Genomic DNA, 18,073 nt, shown 5'->3' with positions numbered 1-18,073 from the left:
GAATTGAATTAGGAGAGATTAAATATATAGTTTCTAGGTTTATATACTAAGTAAGTTAATTAAGCTTGTTAACTACAAGGATTAATTAAAATTAATCTCTCAAGACAAATTGACCTTTTATTATTTGATGGGTCTAGTATAGAATATCTTTGTCATGAAATATTGCTATCAATTCAATTATTAAATTGAATAAAATAATAATTTTTTTTATGAAATATAAACCTAATTGTTGTTTAATTGGCTTTTATATTTTTATTGATACCATGTAGTAACCCCTGTTATTATTTCTTAGGTTAAAAAAAAATCCTACTTTTATTTAATTGGAGTAATAAAAGCGAGCAAAAAACTCGAAAACTGATTAAACCAAAAATACCAAAAAAAATTAACAAAATAATCAAATAAAAAAAGAGGGTTTTTCAAATTCTATCAACCATTTGAGAAGATTGATGTTTTGTAAAATCAATCAACTGAATCTGGCTTGATATAGAATAAAAATTTTTTTTAATTAGAACGTAATAATATTTTTAATTAAAAGGACATAGATTAAAATATAAAAGTAAATTTTATTATAAAATAATTTTAGAATGAATTTATATATTTAAAAAATAAAAGACACACATGACACATGTCTTCTTTATCACAACCAAGCCTATTTCTTTTGTTATAAAAGAATAATCAAATACAATTCGAAAAACTAATTGATGGTTTGTGTAAAAACTTCCACTCACATGCTTAATTGAGAAAATGCTAGATTCAATTGCGTTGTGACTTTACTTTTTTTTTTTTTTTTTATCTTTGTTACAATGGAGTTCCAGAGATTCTTATGGGAAAAATATTCAACAAAATCAATACTAAACCCTAAACCTTATTCCACAAAATATGAAGATTGTTGCTAGTCCCAAAGAAAATTCCAAAACACAAGTCTACATGCAAAAGACAACAACTTCTCCACCCATTTCCATTATGGAGTTTGAGAGGCACGTGGAACAACCTGTTCACTGTCTTTTTCGAGGTCATATGTCAGTCATAATCCACTTGCTCCTTCATGCTTCCAATATGCAATGAAAGGAGGAACCACCTGCCTTTCTGACATTGTTTTTGTCCTACCCCAGATTCCCTGCCTTTTCGGCTTCTGGTTGGCAGTTTCTGGTGTGGAGCAGCATGTTCAAATTGACAGTTCAAATCTAACTGCAGGTGAGTAATCTTTGCGAAAATGTAAACTTGCTAGGATCAAGTGGAAATTCTTTTATTAGGATGCATTATATCGTATATGTTACAACAAAAGATGAAGGAAAATTTTGGAATACAGTTTTAAATCATTTACAGCTTAAGATGGAGTTATAAATAAGCAACTCTTCAGACATAATTACATATCTTTCTGATCTGATTTTATAGCTTTTAAGCATCTTTCCTCTTTATCTGTGCATGATTTCATCGGCCATCGACTTCTGCATGGCTGTATGCAAAACCAGATGCTTCACTTCCAAGTTCAATAACGCCAAGACACTCAAAATGCTGAATCGATTGCCTCATGATCCGGGGTTTTATATGCAAACCCTGAATCATCACTGGGTCGTCTCTTGACCACACTGGCCCTTTGCACTAGTCGTACTAATGCTTGCACAACTTCAGACATGGGAGGGCGGAACTCCGGTTCCGGCTATAAAGAAAACAAAAATCAAATGGTGACCATTCTCAGCAAAGGGAGAATGATAATAAATAAAGCTGCAGGTAAAATTAAAGAACTCCATGCAGAGCATACATGTGCGTGCATATTCTGACCCATAATCATATCTGAAGGAAATGAATCAATGGAAGCAAATGGGAATGCATGTCAAGACAAGAATAGGCTCTATATGATGCACAGATGATTTTAAGCTCAAAAGTTTACAAGTTAGATGAATCATCAACTGATGTATTTCTCTCCAAAAATAATTAACGGAAGTATTAGATTGCTCACTGCATTCAGGCTTCAATTTCCAGAGAGGTCAGCTGAATAACCTTTATTTCTTTCATTCTTTTTTATTCTTTTCCAGCATGGCAAAATGACTCCAAATAACCATTTCAGAATTCTTAAAGTAGAATAAACTGTCTTCCGTCTTTTACATGCTTGATTTTTCATGAAAGCTAAAGATAGGTTTGTTTTTAGTCTTGTCATCAGAATAGAAGCTTACCTGAACACAGAGGGCAATGATGTCAGCAAAACGTGAAAGAGACTTTGCAGGATACATGCCATTCAGGGCAGGATCAACCATTTTTGCCAAGGCATCGATATCATGCAGTTGAGGAGTAGCCCATCTAACAAGTGACTGCTCTGATCTCACCCTCGAACTATGAAACCCAAAAAATTGGATAAGGGATACATATAAACCAAGTTCAAGAATAACCAGAAAAATAAATGCCTAAACAAGTCTAAAGAACTAAAGCACAATAGATCAGCAAACAAGAGAAACATTACCTGTCCAGTGGCTTCCGACCAGTCAATAGCTCCAACATCACCACCCCAAAGCTGTAGACATCACTTTTTACAGTGTATATTCCTGACAGGGCAAATTCAGGAGCACTATAACCAAATGAACCAACCATCTGTGTTGAAACCTGTCAATGTGAGTCATAGTAGACTTAGTCAGTCCAAACACAACAAGAGGGATGTTAACCAAAAGTTCCACAAAGCATGAACTTAATGAAAGTTTGCATTGACAACACAGAAGACTATTCAATCCTTTTGCTTTACCTGTCTCTCTGTGTTTGGAGTCAGAGCAGCTAAACCACAGTCTGACAAGTGGGGATTGAGTTCTTCATCAAGTAAAATATTAGCTGACTTGAAGTTTCTATGTACAACAGAAGGCAAACAGACTTCATGCAAGTACCTGAGTAAGCAGGCTACAGTTAAGAGAGGATGTAGGGCAAGCTGTATGAGAGAATTATAATGCACACATGGATAACATACTCTAAAGCCCGGGCAGTGCCAAGTGCTACTCTAACACGTGCATTCCAAGATAAAGTCTTGCTGCCATCATCAGCAAAGTGCAGTATATCATGCAGACTCCCATTTGCTATAAATTCATAAACCAAAAGTCGCTGCCCATGCTCTACACAGTATCCTACTAGGGAAACGATGTTTGGGTGCCTCAAGTGTGACATATTTGAAACAGCTTCAAGAAAGTTATCTTCCTCCTGTAATGACAGTGCTGCATTGTCGATCTTCTTAACAGCCATTATCTAGCTCAACAGAACATAAGTTAATTAGTTAGCTTGCTAAAGAGGTTGGCAGAATCTGTAAAAACAAAGAAGTAACCCAACCAGAAAACTGAGTGAAGAGAAACTCTCACATTCAAGATGGCTTTATTTTAATGTCCTTTTGATCAAAAGAAGAATCGTGAATTAAATCAAATTACCAGATAAAGGCGAGTCAACGACTCAACAAGCACAAAAAAACATGATCAATATGGCAAGCAACAGGACCCTTTCAAGTGCATGCAATACTGGCAGCTCCACTGATTCATACCAATACAAGTATAGAAACCAGCATAACTATAAGAACATAGATATCATTTTATATCCAATGATTAAGTTACCTTTCCATGAGGAAAGTCCCCTCTGTAAACACGACCAAGAGAACCTTCACCAATTATAAACTCTTGACTAAAGCTATTTGTTGCTGTTTGAAGAGAAGCAACACTATATGAAGTGGCAGTGATGGGCGACTTCATTCTCTTTATGGATCCAGAATTCCCTAGTAATCTCTCAGCCACCAATTTCTCAGCAGGTGGGGGCTTCAGATCCGTAACAGCAGCCATGTTTTTCACCCTTGGCTCTTGCATCTCTGCACCAGCTAGAAAAACAATGCAACAATGCAGTGTAAAAACCCAAGTGGTTAGGATTATTAGATGAGCTTCCAGCTTCAAACTATTAAGCAACAAATTTTTGAAGCATGTTGAATGAAGGAGGGATTCAGCATTATATTGTGCATTAATAAGCAGACAAACCAGCTAATCACATTCAATCTTAATTGCCTCATGGATACTACAGTGTTATAGATACTGCAACCCCACATGAAACCAATTAGGCAAAAATGTGGCCCCATATTCTGAAAATTCAAAAGGTTGTGTCAGAAGAATAAAGATACAAGGGACAGAAAACCTACTATAATATGTATCAGCAGGACGACTTCCCCGGGAAGCTAGAGGATCAATTTCCTTGCCTTGATGCTTTTTAATGCAAAAGACAAGAGCAAGTAGTGCAATGAGAACCAGAACCACAGAACCTAGGGCTACCCCTACAATTGCTCCCACTGATATCCCCTTATCTGACTCAGATGGTTGACCATCAGAAGATGAGGTCCTAGGTGCACCAGATCCTGGATGAGTACGGTTTCTGTGAGATTTACCAGAAGGTGGAGAGGTATATGGTGGCGGAGGTGGAGCAGGACCATTGTCAAAAGAATTTCCATTGTATCTGATTTAATTATTCAAAGAGCTTATTTAAGATATTGCAGAAGCAGAACATGATAAATTTGGCATGGAGGGATATACAGAGCATGAAAACTTACATAAAGTTTGGGATTGAACTAAGCTCTTGAGGTATCCATCCACTCAAATTGTTGTTTGCAACATTTCTGTTGAAAATACAAGGTGCAATAAGAACATATTGGCAGATGATACATTTACAATCCCACTATTTCTTTAGGAACTTACAGAGTCGTCAAAGGCAAACCAGTAAGAGCATTAAGAGAACCTGTCAGTTGATTGTTCTGAACATTGCTGCAAAGTTTAAGAATATCAAAAGACTTTAATCAAAATGTCCAGGAGTTTGCAATCTTTTTCTTTTGCTCAATATATATGTTATTTAGTTAATTTTGAAAGAAGTCAGCACTCTACTCACAGTGTAGAAAGATTGGACAATGAACTAAAGGAACTGGGAATATCTCCACTAAGGTTGTTGAAAGAGACATCCCTGCATGCATGCACAAGCAATAGTAAACATCCAAGAGTAATATCTATTGAAAAAGTATGTAAGGGCATTATATTGTGCTGGAAACTGAAGAAAATCAAAGAATAACATGACAAAAGCTCCCATGGTAGGCAATTGGGATACAATTCATATAGATGAAATATGCTTTCCTGATCGTTCTCTGATTGGCACTATCTTTCCACCATGTTAGACACCAAAACACCATAGTTTTGCTTTTCCTGCTTGGCACTCCCCTTTACCATTCATTTATCTCTCCTAACAAAATATACTTCTCTGCAATAAAGTGAATTCTACTTCAACAGATCCCTAATCTCCTCAACAGCCTAACACTTTATGCCACTTGTGGATCATTCTTATTGTATTGCTTCCCTTCCACTTGTATTATCTTTGAATAGTCAAGTTTGTCAAAATATTATCATGCTGTGGCTTTTCCATCAGCCATCATAATTCTTTGCATAGTACTGAAAAGTCAGTTGCACATGTATTCTAAAGATTAAATCTCTAATGAAAATTAAAACCCAAATAACATCTGTTTTAAAGTAAGAAATCTCACATGGTTGAGAGGAGAGAAAGATTATGGAAAACATCTCCAATTGACTGGGACAGTGAATTACGGCTTACATTCCTGAAACCAAAGATGTTGAATCAGCGAATAACCCAAATTCTGCAATTTCTTGACAAAACTTCAATGCATTCAAGATGAGTCACTCACAGGTAGCTAAGAGAAACCATGGTAGAAATGGAATAAGGAAGATTCCCACTGAAGTTGTTTATGGCAAGATTTCTGCATTATGCAAGAATAGAATGAGCACATTATTAAACAATAAAATCAAACAGCTCGAAGAAATTAGAAACAATTGACATGATGGAACATTACAAGCTTGTAAGATTCGGTGGCAACTGATATGGGAGTGGATCATGAATGTTGTTGTCACTTAGATCACTGGCACGCACAAACAGCTGATATCAGCAACTCAAATAACCAATGAAAGCAATAATACAATTTCATACACCCAACAGATGAAATAAAGCATTAAATCTCTCACAATGTTCTCAATGACATGAGGTTTGAAAGCATGTATCCCATTGTTCCGTCAAGTCCTAACCCAGAAATCTGACTGTCAACAACAGCAGCACAAAACCATTGAACAAAAGAAACAAAGCAAACCACCAATCAATTAAAAGCCTAAATTCTCAATGCACTTTCTTACACGGAAACAACAGCTGATCCTTCACAGGTGATCCCTTTCCATGACTCTCCACATGGATCACCACCAATACTTTTCCAACTGGTCAGCTGTGAAGGACTATTCAGTGAAGAGTACATAGATTGTAGAGCTTGAACTGCAACAACAGAAAATACCTTCAATCCTCAAAACCAACTAATTTAACCCCTAAAAAAAAGCCGCCGACATAAACCCTTGATTATTTCACTGGGAAATGAAAGCAAATAAATAACAAAACTTGCAATCTAAATGAAATGAGAGAGCATTTCAATCATTATTAGCCTACTTTAGCCATAAAAAAAACTATCATACTTTCATGAGCTAAACACAAAAGGTAGAACACCATTGCCAGCACATTTTCCTAGGAAACAAACACAAAATAAACTGATCTTCCAAAGAAAAAAAAAACAAAAAGATTATCGTAGTAAAAGTTCATTTCTTGACTCTAGCTCACTCCAACCAAAGAAAAAGAAACAACCAAAATTCAATAAATTTAACCGCACCAATCACCATCAAACTAACAAAAAACAACCGATCAGTCAAAAAACCAAAACCCCATTAAAAAATATTTCAAAAAAATGCAAACTTTACCATCATTAGCATCAGTAGTGCATTGGACAAGAACTGGGAAACCAAAGATCAAAACTTTAACCACAAACACAAACAAAAGCAACTCAAAGTGCTTCAATGCCATTGCTTTTACCGACAAACTTAACAAGTTTGGTGTTTTTCTCTTCTGGGGTGTTTTTGTTCAGTCTAGTTTAGACTTTAGAGGTTGGTGGTGATCAGTTTGATCAAGTGAGGTAAAAGCTCATGGTTTCGTCAAATGTGGAGACCCAAGAAGCAAACAAGAAGAAGAGAAGAGGATGTTAATGAGGTGGAGATCACAGTCAGTAGTTAGAGACGTTGTCATTAAAGACAATGACAGCTAGAGAGAGATACTGTTTATAGCGTGAGTGAGAAACTGTGTTTGTGTTTTGTTGTGGGTGTCGGCGAAAAAAGGAAAGAATTGGAAAGAGAAAAATAATTGATGCCAAGAAATATACATTTTAATGTTAATTTCAGTTTTACAAAAAACCACTTTCCAAAGTTATTGTTTATCACTAAATATGGACCTCTTCAATAAATAAATTTCTTTAAAAAAAATCCTAGTCATGGAACTAAATCAATAGATCAATTATTTTTTTATAAAAAATATATATTTTTTATTTTTTTAAATAGTTGATATTAACTTGATCAGGTTTAGTCAAATTAATATATTTATTATTAATTTTTTAAATTAATAAAATTAAGTTAATAAATTTTTTAATTTAAATTAAAAATTAATTCAAGTCAAGTTTTGAATTGGGAGTTTTTCAGATTTCAAGGTTTAATAATAACTATGATTTTTTAAAATTATTAATTTCAATTTTTTAAAAAATAATTACCAAAATGTATACAATTTCTACGTAAATGAGAAGGTACAACGATTTTGAAGAATAAATGATTTACTTTCTAATCGAACTTAAAGAGGAGTTTTAAATAATTAAATTTTTGTGATTGTATATTTAATTAAAGAAGTTGTCGATAGAACATAAAATTATTTTTTAGTACATGAAAGTTGATCAAAACATTGGCAAAAAGGATTTATAAGTGTTGAAATAAAAGGAAATTATTTAGACATAAAGAATAAGAAAAAGGTTAGGCAAGTGAGTAACGTACATCTTAATACATATGGATACTTTTCTCTTGTTATGGATCTTTCCTCTTCACCTTTCCTCCTTTTACTTTCCTCCCTTTGCGATTTCGAATTCCATTCGATGATTTGTTAATTTAATTTTTAGATTGGGTAAGTTTTTTTTACCACAACTAATATAGAGAAACTTGGTCGAGATTTGATTAGTTAATCTCATAACATGGTTGAAATCCGGTTAATTCTTAAAAAAAAATATTTTGTTGTTTTTTTTTTATTTTTCTACTTAAAATCACATTATTCATGACAATTTCTTTTAAAAAATCATTGATTCTTGGCTAATTCGTTGATTTGCCCAACCCATGACGGTTTATGGTTCAAAACATTGTTGGATTCTATTTCTCTCTATGCACTCTTTCTTCTTCTTTTTTTTGCATTTCACCACCGCATCAAACATAAATATTGCACATTTTAATTTTGAGCGGTGTAACTCAACTGGTCAGGCTGTGAATTTGCTCTTTAGAGATTATCAGTTCGAGTTTCACAAACCACAGGGCTACTGAAGACTTACATGATCGTTAATTTCAGGATCCATGAGATTAGTCGAGGTGCGGTCCGAACACCCATGTTAATCTAAAAAAATTATTGCACATTCTCCCTTGCCTTTCCATGTTACATTTGTATTGAAATTATCTTACATTATTGTAGTTTGTGGCTTCATTAGAGATAAAAATATTACATTGACTGTCTTTTGTAAAAACATTTTGGATAACTAATGTTAACTTCCACGCTTGTCTAATATTATATACTAAATATGTGTATTGGAGAGTGTAATGGAACTGACTCCCTTGTTTGTCCCTGCATGCAAGCATCCATCGCCCGTGTCTTGTTGCATAGCGAAGAGCCCAGAGCATCATTGGAAGACAAAGAATGATGGAAAGGCATCTGCTGTAGAAGATTAAGTTTTTTTTTTTTTTTAACAAAATCCATTGCTACCTAGTCGTCTCACGAGCTCTTTTAAACATAGTTAAATTACTAAACTTGGAGTGGAAATCCTCGAAATAACCCAAGTTTTGATTTTAAAAAAATTTATCCTAAAATGATGTTCAAATTTCGAGTTAATGAGTTACTGGATTGACTCGGGAAGCTTTACGGTTTTATAGCTATGCTTTTAAAAGAAATGGTTAAGATCATCAATGTTACCCTCAATAATTGAGTGAACAATTTGGGCAGAAATGTTACATGCTGTGCTATTTTTTGTGAAGGGGACAATTTCGTGTTGACTGACCAGCTCCTAGCCATGGCCCTTGCAGGCACAGACAGAAGGGGACTAGGACTGGCACTAAGAGGGTTTGTGAAGATGACTAAAATGTCCAATGTGAACTGATGGTGGGAATCTCCCCCTTTTGACTTGCCTTGCTTTAGGGTTTTTTAGGGCACGAAATAAACGCTGAGAATATTGTTGTCCTGTTTCTTTTGCACAATTGCCTTTCTTCAATGATTATTTTGATTTATTTTCAAGTATTTTCGGAATCATATAGCTAGAGGTAGGGAATGGAGGGTCGGGGACGGTGGTCGCTGGCTGGCTGGCTGGCTGGCTGCCAGGAGAATTGCATTATTTTCTGTAGGCGGTAGAAAGAGAATTGCATGGTATGAATTCAAATCTTAATAAATATTTCATATTAATGCTTATAACTAATCCTCTATATATCCTTTAAAACTAATACTTTTTCAGAATCAAAGATTGCTTGCCAACACGAAAATTCTTTTTCTTTTTTTCTTGAATAGAAAGGCAAAATCATGCTCGTGATCTGTCTTAGATTCGTGAAAAACTGTTAAATAAATCAGACCATCCCACTGTTGACCTTAATTAATTATTGTTAAATATCTATTAACGAATCTAAGCACAAGACCCATCATGACTATTCGATAGTAACATCAGCTCATCAACCATCGTTAAATAATTAGCATGCGTACCTCCAGACTCACTGAGTAGGGGGACAATCATTTATCCTCTCCATATCAGTATTTGATTTTCGAATCTAAATTGGAGTCAAATAGAAAATTTATTTATAAATTCTTTATAAAAACAATGATATAAAAAGTCGTTAAATCAACCTGGTCATCTCGTGAATCAATAAAACTTGGTTTGAACTAATCAAAAATCATATGAATTGTTGATTTAAAATGATTGGATTGGTTTAAGATCAACCCATCATGTGTTACTTAATAAAAAAAACTGAAAAAATAATAAATTTTTAAGATAATAAACAAGTCTCAATTGAATTGATAAATAATAATTGTGTTATAAAAGCGTATTTGAGATTATAATAGATGTTATTGTTCAAAATGTTTTTTTGTTTATAAATATATTAAAATAATATTTTTTATTTTTGATATTATTACATCAAAAATGATTAAAAAATATATAAAAAATATTAATTTAAAACTGAAAAAAATTTAAAAACTTTTAAAAATACAGCAACGCACAAACAAAGACAACCTAAGCACATCTCCGAGCAAGTTTGGCCGGCGGGTAAGTTACTGGTGAACTGGTAACATAGAATTCTTTTCCCCATGGTTGCATTGCATACCTCAAGACTCATTAATTATTCCTCACCCACCTTTGGCAAGAGGCCCCATTTCATCTTATTATTCATAGTGAGTCGTGAAGATAGACGACAGGTTTTTGAAGTGATGGCTCTGCCAAGTCCCTTCATCTCAGCATCAAATTTGGCATCCTAGTGGTCAAGGTCAATCTTTCTAAGATGGGCATCATCATCTTCAGTATGATCTAATACTGCAATGTTGTTATATCCAGTTCGTCCTGTACAATTCAGAATTTAATTTGAATTAAATCTTAATTTAAATCATATAATAATGGATCAAAATCAATCTAATAAAACAACTCATAATCTGATTGATATGATTGAAAACTATATTGTATATAATAATTTATTAAGTCAATCTAACAAAACATTCTGAAATCTTATTGATTTGATCAAAAACTAGTTTGTTCATAAGTTAATTTGATGGGTTATTAATTCAGATTAAATTTCAATTTGATCAAGTCAATTTAATAAAATAATTTATACTCTGATAGATCTAATCGAAAACTATATTGTATATAATGATTAATCAAGTCAATTTAACAAAAATAACTTATAATATGATTGATTTGATAAAAAAACCATATTGTATACGATTCAATAATTATAAGACATGCCTTAAAACTGCCGAATTTAATGAGTTTGGTGATGTATGTACTTTTCAATTCAAGATCATTAGTGTTTGTATAATGATATAGTGTAGCCCAGAGAGATTTATGTCGTGATTGACACAATGCATGCAAGGAAGAGGAGATCAATTCTGAAAACGACAAGGGAAAACATTAGTCAAGAAGCAAAATAATCACGACCATGAAAAGTAGGTGTCGAGTAAAAAGAAAAGCAGTCACATGCATACAGCCACGTTCCTATAAATATTAGCAGGAAAGGCACTCAGCAATTTATGAGGTTATATATATATATATATATGCGGGAAAATGCTAGAAAAAATTCAAGTTTCATCACTTGTAAATTAATAAATTAAGTATCCATGTTGGCTAGCTCACACTGTAATTAAGATGGAGAAGATTCATTCAGCTTAAAGATTTCAGATTTGAATTTGGCCATTAATTAGTTTTTTAAAGACTTCATTTCTAAAGATACATGGATGCATTGAATTTTTTTTTATATATATATATCAAAGTAATATCATTTTTATTTTTTAGTCAAGCAATTAGTTATGGGAAAATCATGTCAACATTTTTTTTTTGCCATTAATTTTTTTTTTATCAAAATAATGTTATTTTTACTTTTTGCATAATAAAAAAATCTAATTGACCCCGGTAACCCTGATCATTCGACCCAACCCATGACCTGAGATATGATGGGGTCGACTCCTGGACAGAGTTTTAAAAGCATGATAAAAAAACAACAAATAACTTTATATATCAAAGTAATATCATTTTTATTTTTTAACATTAACGCATTAAAATAATTTGAAAATATCAAAAAATATTAATTTAAAATAAAAAAATTAATTTTTTTCAAAAATATTTTTAAAACGTAAAATTAAATAGAACAAAAGCAAACACATTGAACGTTTACGGTGAAAATGGCTTCAAAATATTTCATATTATTATATATGCACATTTAACTTGATCTTCCATTGTACACGACAAGTCATAATCTTTTCTAAATTAGTGGGGTGATGAGACACCACCAATCAGCAGTGACTCGAGACAATATTAGGTAGAGAGAATATAATTGTTAGCAAAGCTGGCTGAAGTTGAACTATGTTAACCGACAAATAACTTTATATTGTTCATTCAATCTGTTTTTTTAATGCAAGAATGGAGGCAAAGAATCCCACAGTTGGCTAAAATCCACCTAGTTCTTGGCATTTTCTTGAATTTTAAGTAAGATATGCATTAAAAGTAGTCGAACCCATGAGCACCATACTCCCAGCCAGAAAATAGCAATCTCCAAATACTTTTTTTTTTTTTTTTTGTGAATTAATATATATATATATATATATATATATATATATATATATATATATTATAGTGTAGGAACTTAACATTTTTAATAATTACATAAAAAATTTTTTTCTCCCACCGGTAAGTTGTACTTAGATACGACCATTTTTATATAATTATTTCAGAATCAAAGATTACTTGCTAAGGTAAAAAAATCCTATTCTTTTTTTCCCTTGAATAGAAAGGCAAAAATATGCTCGTAATCTATCTTAGATTCGTTAAATACTATTAAATATCAATGTTATAAGTTTATATTAAATTCAATAAAAAAAGAATTAATTAGTCTAAAAATAAATAAAAAATGACTCAAGGGTACCCTCACCCTATACTAAAAAAAATTATATTGCTAGAATACACAAATTATAATTGGTGTTGAGGTCACTGTAAAGATAATTCCTGAAAAATTGAATGATTGTTTATAAAAAAAATAACATGTTCGTGTTACAAATGACATAAATGAAAAAAAAACAAAATAAAACAATTAAATTAATGATATGTTTTTTTTCATATCCAAATATCATCTGTATTATAAATAAGATCGTTATGTATATAATTGAAATTAAATTCATTATAATTTAGATAAATCGATAATCTATACAAGATTTAAGAGAAATTAAACATGTTAGAGGTTATTGATTCAATTCCGAGTTTATATAATTCATTTAATAAAAATAAGTGGAAATCAGTTAAGAATTATATGCCCTGTTAGTCTAAACCGTTGAATTGATTCAATATCAACTCATTATGTGATCCTTAAAAAAAAATATGAAAAAAAAATATTTTTTTAGATATTTAATAAGACTAAGGCACCGTTTGACATTGCGTTTGTAACTGCGTTTTATTAAATTTTGAATTTTTTTTTTGTTAAAATTAAGTGCGGTTTGTACTTTTTGGATCGTTTTGATGTGCTGATGTCAAAAATGATTTTTAAAAAATAAAAAAATATCATTGGCATGTATTTCGGCACGAAAAGCTATTTAAAAAGTACCCACAACCATACTGCCAAACACGCTCTAAATTGAATTGATAAAAAAACAGCTGGATTACTAAACTAATGAATTGATATCTTTACCAATTCGAACTCCAGTTCTGCTCTAAGAACATCCTCGAGCCAGGGAGGAGGGTAAGCTTCTGGGGAATCGGTACCTTATATATTTGGGCCATGGTTGCAGGTCTCATCAAAGTCTCATTATTTGATTCACTGTTTGTAATTATTTTTCAACGACCTTTGGCACATTGGCCCCATTGCTTCTTTATTATTTATCTGGCCATGAAGATAGACGTCAGGGTTTTGAAGTGATTGCCTCCGCCGGTCCCTTCATTTCTGCATCGAAATTGACACCCTAGTCTGCATTTTTCATTAGTATATTAACTATATAGTTGTATTTACAGGTCTTATTAAATTTTATTTTTAATATATCAAAGAAATATCCAGATATTATTATCACTTTGCAAGGAAATATTTTTTTTTAAATTAGGTGGAGGTTGACTTGATATGATTTAATTGATTTGAAGTATTAAAAACAATTTAAATAACCAATAAAAATATAATTTGATTCATAAAAATTCAAGATAATATTTTTTTTAAATAATATTAAAATAATAACATATTGGATTGATCTAACCTAACCCAGATTAGCCTGTTAAATATGCGACCTGAATCATAAGACCATGATAACCTCATATAAAGCAAATCAAAACAAATTATAAATTCCAATTCTCAACCAACCCAATGTTAAAGAATAAAATTGAAAAAAAAAATAAAAAAATAACCTAAGTTAACCTGCCAAACTTGTAACCGGGGTCATGAAATCAAGATAACGTCATAGAAAGTAAACGAAAAAAATGACTTGAGTCAATCTAGGTTAATTTGCCAAACTCGCAACTAAGGTCATGAGATTGTGATAACTCTATAAAAAGCAACTCAAAACAAATTATGAAACATAATTCTTAATAAACCCATTGTAAAAAGTTGAAAATGAAAAAAATAATAATATAAAAATAGGACACAATAAAACGACCTAAGTCTACCTAGGTTAACCCGAAAAACACATGACATGAGTTATAAGACTTTGATAAATTTACAGAAAGCAAACCAAAATAAACCATGAAGTCTAATTTATAATCAATCCAATGCTAAAGAATGAAATAGAAAGAAATGCCAATTAGAAAAGAAAAGAAAAACTCAAGTTAACCTGTCAAACTTGTGACACGAGTTATGAGACCAAGATAATCTCATAGAAAACAAACCAAAATAAATTATCAAGCCTAATTCTCAATTAGCCAAATGTTGAGGGATGAAATTGAAAAAAAATTATTAATTAAAAAAAGATAAAAAAAAACTTGATTCAATTGAGTGAACTCGCCAAACCCGTGTCATGAGTTATAAGACCGATCTAACCACATATAAAATAAATTATAATAAATTATGAAGACTAATCTCCAATAAACTAAATATTTGCGTATGAAATTAAAAAAAAAAAGATTTAGAAAAAAAGGTAAAAAAACCACTATTGAAAGAAACAGTATTTTGTGAGGTGGTGCACAATAAAAACACCACCTCTTTCAGATTATACTAGCCATTTAACCCGCGCTTTGCCGCGGGTCAAAATGTTTTTTTTTTAATATCGGCTATGTAGATTGTTTCAATGTATTTTTTAACATAAACAAATTAAAAGTATAAATTGAAAAGCTTATACAAGTATCTCATTAAATAAATTAATAATCATTTATGTAAATAAATAAGGAAACAATCGATAGATAAATAGCTCGCGCTTCGTTGCGGGACGAGCTGATTTTTTGGCACCGTAAAAAAATGATGCTTAAACGCTGTCATTGAATTTTAAAGAACGAAAAAAATCCATGACTCAACATCATAAAAAAAGAACTTAAAAAAAATAATGATCATCAATCTCCATGAATAAAAATGTAAAATGATAAAATCAGGAAAAAAATCAATGAAAAAAAAGTTTTAAAAAACAAAGCAGTAGCAAAACCAAGCGAGGATGTCAAATATGCAAGTAGGATCATGCAGACAGGATAATCCAATATAAAGAAAAATAGAAAAAAAACAAAGTTTAATTTTAAAAAGAATCGAATTTTGAAGGACAAAATAAAAAAAAAGATATAAAATGTGACATAAAAAACCCATGGGCCACCCGGATAAACTTTATACCTAGATTATGAGATGAGGATAACCTAACTGAAAAGAAAACCAAAGAAAATAATGAAACCAAAGAACAACTTTGCAGGATGTAATTGGGAAAGAAAACAACAGCAACCCGTGTTACTTTTCAAACATATGACCCTAGATTGTGACTAAAATGGAAGCACTGCATCTAAAAAACAACTATTTTAAATTTTGGCTTGACATGATGGGTTGACCCGTGACCTCAGTGACCCTTGGCTTAGATCGGGTTGAGTTTCAAAAGAAATTGAGAGAGAATTGATTAAGTGTAAGACGACCAAACACTCGGGTTGAACCATGGTTCGGTTAACTCGGGGAAGATCCAGTCAAGTCATACTCAAAACCCGTTGGCTATTTTCTTTTCTTTTCTTTTTTAAAAATGGTATCATTTGGATTTTTTTTTATAAAAACAAAATTGGTAGACTTGGGTTTAATTGAGTCATCCTACTTGACCAATAACCCAATAATTGTGTTCAGATTGATTCATGGGTAGGGCCTAGAAATAATAAGAAAACCTATGGCTATTTTCAGATTGATCCAGTCAAGTCATACTCGAAACCCATCGACTATTTTCTTTTCTTTTCTTTTCTTTTTAAAAATGGTATCATTTGGATTTTTTTATAAAAACAAAATTGGTAGACTTGGGTTAAATTGAGTCATCCTACTTGACCCATTACCCAATAATTGTGTTCAGATTGATTCATGGGTAGGGCCTAGAAATAATAAGAAAACCTATGTAGACCAAATCTCAATAAATAAAATATCAAATGAAGGATAAAAATAAATAAATGAAGGATAAAAAAATAGAAATTAAGAGAATAAGGACCTCATTTGAAAAAACAATTGAGAGGATAAACAAATTTTTTGAATTGAAGGGCAAAATTGAAAAAAAAATCAAATTAACAAATGAATCCAAAATAAAAAAATAAAAATCAAGAGAATGAGGACCAAATCTTATTTTTTATTTTAAAAAATCAAGATTATAGATCTAAGGATGAAATTGAAAATAAATTAAAATTTGATAAAAAAAGCTAAAAATCAAAATTGAAAATCAAAACATTGAGGGTCAAATCTTAAATATCATCAAATATTGACTCGAATGACAAAATTGAAAAGAAAAATTAAATTCGCAAAAGAATAATAATAATAAAAATACTAATTTCCAATAAATTCAATGATGATGGATGAAATTTTTAAAAAATAGTTAAAAATAACTGAAGCAAACCTGATTCAACATTTAGAATTTATGACATGAATCACGAGGTTAAATCACAATATTTTAGATTAGGTTGACCCACTGAGTTATGTCATATTTAGTAACAATATTACCTAAATATTATTTTAAACTAAACCTAAACCTAGTATACAGCAGGTTAAAATAAACAATTTAAAATTGATTTGGTGTAACTTAGTCGATGTGGTGGGTCAACTTGTGATAACTAAATCTTTTTAAGAAAATAATTTTTTTTTGTTTTAATCATTTAAAAAAAATTAAAATAACGTTATTTTGTTGTTTTGATTGATTCAAATTAATCCGCCCATCATGAACTGTACAGATTTAATAACTTTGATAGAAGGCAGACAAAAAGTAATTGTTAGCAAAGTCGGTTGATGCTGAACTATATATGTTATGCATTGAAAAGAAGGGCACAATTAAAGTGACAGAACTTTAATATTGTATACATTCATTCAACCTTTTCTTAATGCATGAATGGAGGCAAAGAATCCCACAGTTGGCAAAAATCCACCTAGTTCTTGTCATTTTCTTGAATTTTAAGTAAGATATGGATTAAAAGTAGGAGAACACATGAGCACCATATACTTTTGAGGTTGAAAATAGCTGTCTACAAACATTTTTTGTGAAATAATATAGAGCATAAAACTTATTATTTTTTGTGGTCGATGTAGTTTGCAGTGAATCTATTGAGATTTTGGAGCATTGAATTCACACAGATCTGGAATGGCCACAAACTTAGCAAACACAGATCTAGGCCAGCGAGAGAGATTGTCTGCATTACTAGAATATTAATCTATATATATATTGCTCCACCCTTTGCAAATTCACCAGCTATGTGACCCAAGTTCATACACAGATGGCATATATATATGCATGTCTTAAGTATATAAAACACGATTTTGCCCAGCAGTTTAGCACAGAAACCTGCAAGTCCGACCGGGATTGATCATGCATGTGTCTAACCTGCAAGCACAACACCTATGAATTTTAGCATAGTGAGGATTGCATTCTACTTGACCCTAGGTTTTTAACTTAGCATAGCTATCCGACCTAGATATGGACTCGGAAGAGACTAGGGTCATTGAGTTACTAGGTTAACATGCGAGCTATTAGGGTAACATGGGAGCTACTAGGTTAATTTGAGTCGATCATTTTTATTCTATTGACTTTGTGCTGTTCTTTTTTTTCTTGATGT

The 18,073-nt window shown here is 31.8% G+C and overlaps 1 protein-coding gene across 1 annotated transcript; it reads right to left on the bottom strand.

Annotated features, from left to right (window-relative positions):
- Nucleotides 1-1,221: 1,221 nt before the first annotated feature.
- LOC7484293 (protein STRUBBELIG-RECEPTOR FAMILY 8) lies at nucleotides 1,222-7,169 on the bottom strand. The gene is made up of 16 exons (XM_024611466.2): nucleotides 6,792-7,169; nucleotides 6,186-6,318; nucleotides 6,021-6,092; nucleotides 5,852-5,917; nucleotides 5,687-5,758; nucleotides 5,528-5,599; nucleotides 4,885-4,956; nucleotides 4,698-4,763; nucleotides 4,553-4,618; nucleotides 4,148-4,458; nucleotides 3,579-3,835; nucleotides 2,951-3,222; nucleotides 2,735-2,870; nucleotides 2,459-2,598; nucleotides 2,175-2,331; nucleotides 1,222-1,660 (listed from the first exon to the last, which is right to left on the bottom strand). Exons 1-16 carry the CDS (start codon nucleotides 6,892-6,894, stop codon nucleotides 1,508-1,510), a joined length of 2,148 nt encoding a protein of 715 aa, XP_024467234.1. The 5' UTR covers nucleotides 6,895-7,169; the 3' UTR covers nucleotides 1,222-1,507.
- Between the last annotated feature and the right edge of the window lie 10,904 nt (nucleotides 7,170-18,073).

The sequence above is a fragment of the Populus trichocarpa genome, chromosome 11 (assembly GCF_000002775.5).
Source record: "Populus trichocarpa isolate Nisqually-1 chromosome 11, P.trichocarpa_v4.1, whole genome shotgun sequence".
Lineage (NCBI taxonomy): Eukaryota > Viridiplantae > Streptophyta > Magnoliopsida > Malpighiales > Salicaceae > Populus > Populus trichocarpa.
This window is presented reverse-complemented; position numbering and strand designations above follow the sequence as displayed.

What these genes read in the sequence shown, in the direction of transcription:
- LOC7484293 (XM_024611466.2), bottom strand. Translation starts at nt 6,894, where the DNA reads ATGGCATTGAAGCACTTTGAGTTGCTTTTGTTTGTGTTTGTGGTTAAA. An exon ending in CCACCGAATCTTACAAGCTT is followed by an intron (nt 5,759 to 5,851) that starts GTAATGTTCCAT and finishes TGCATAATGCAG; the next exon opens with AAATCTTGCCATAAACAACT. An exon ending in TTGTCCAATCTTTCTACACT is followed by an intron (nt 4,764 to 4,884) that starts GTGAGTAGAGTG and finishes TAAACTTTGCAG; the next exon opens with CAATGTTCAGAACAATCAAC.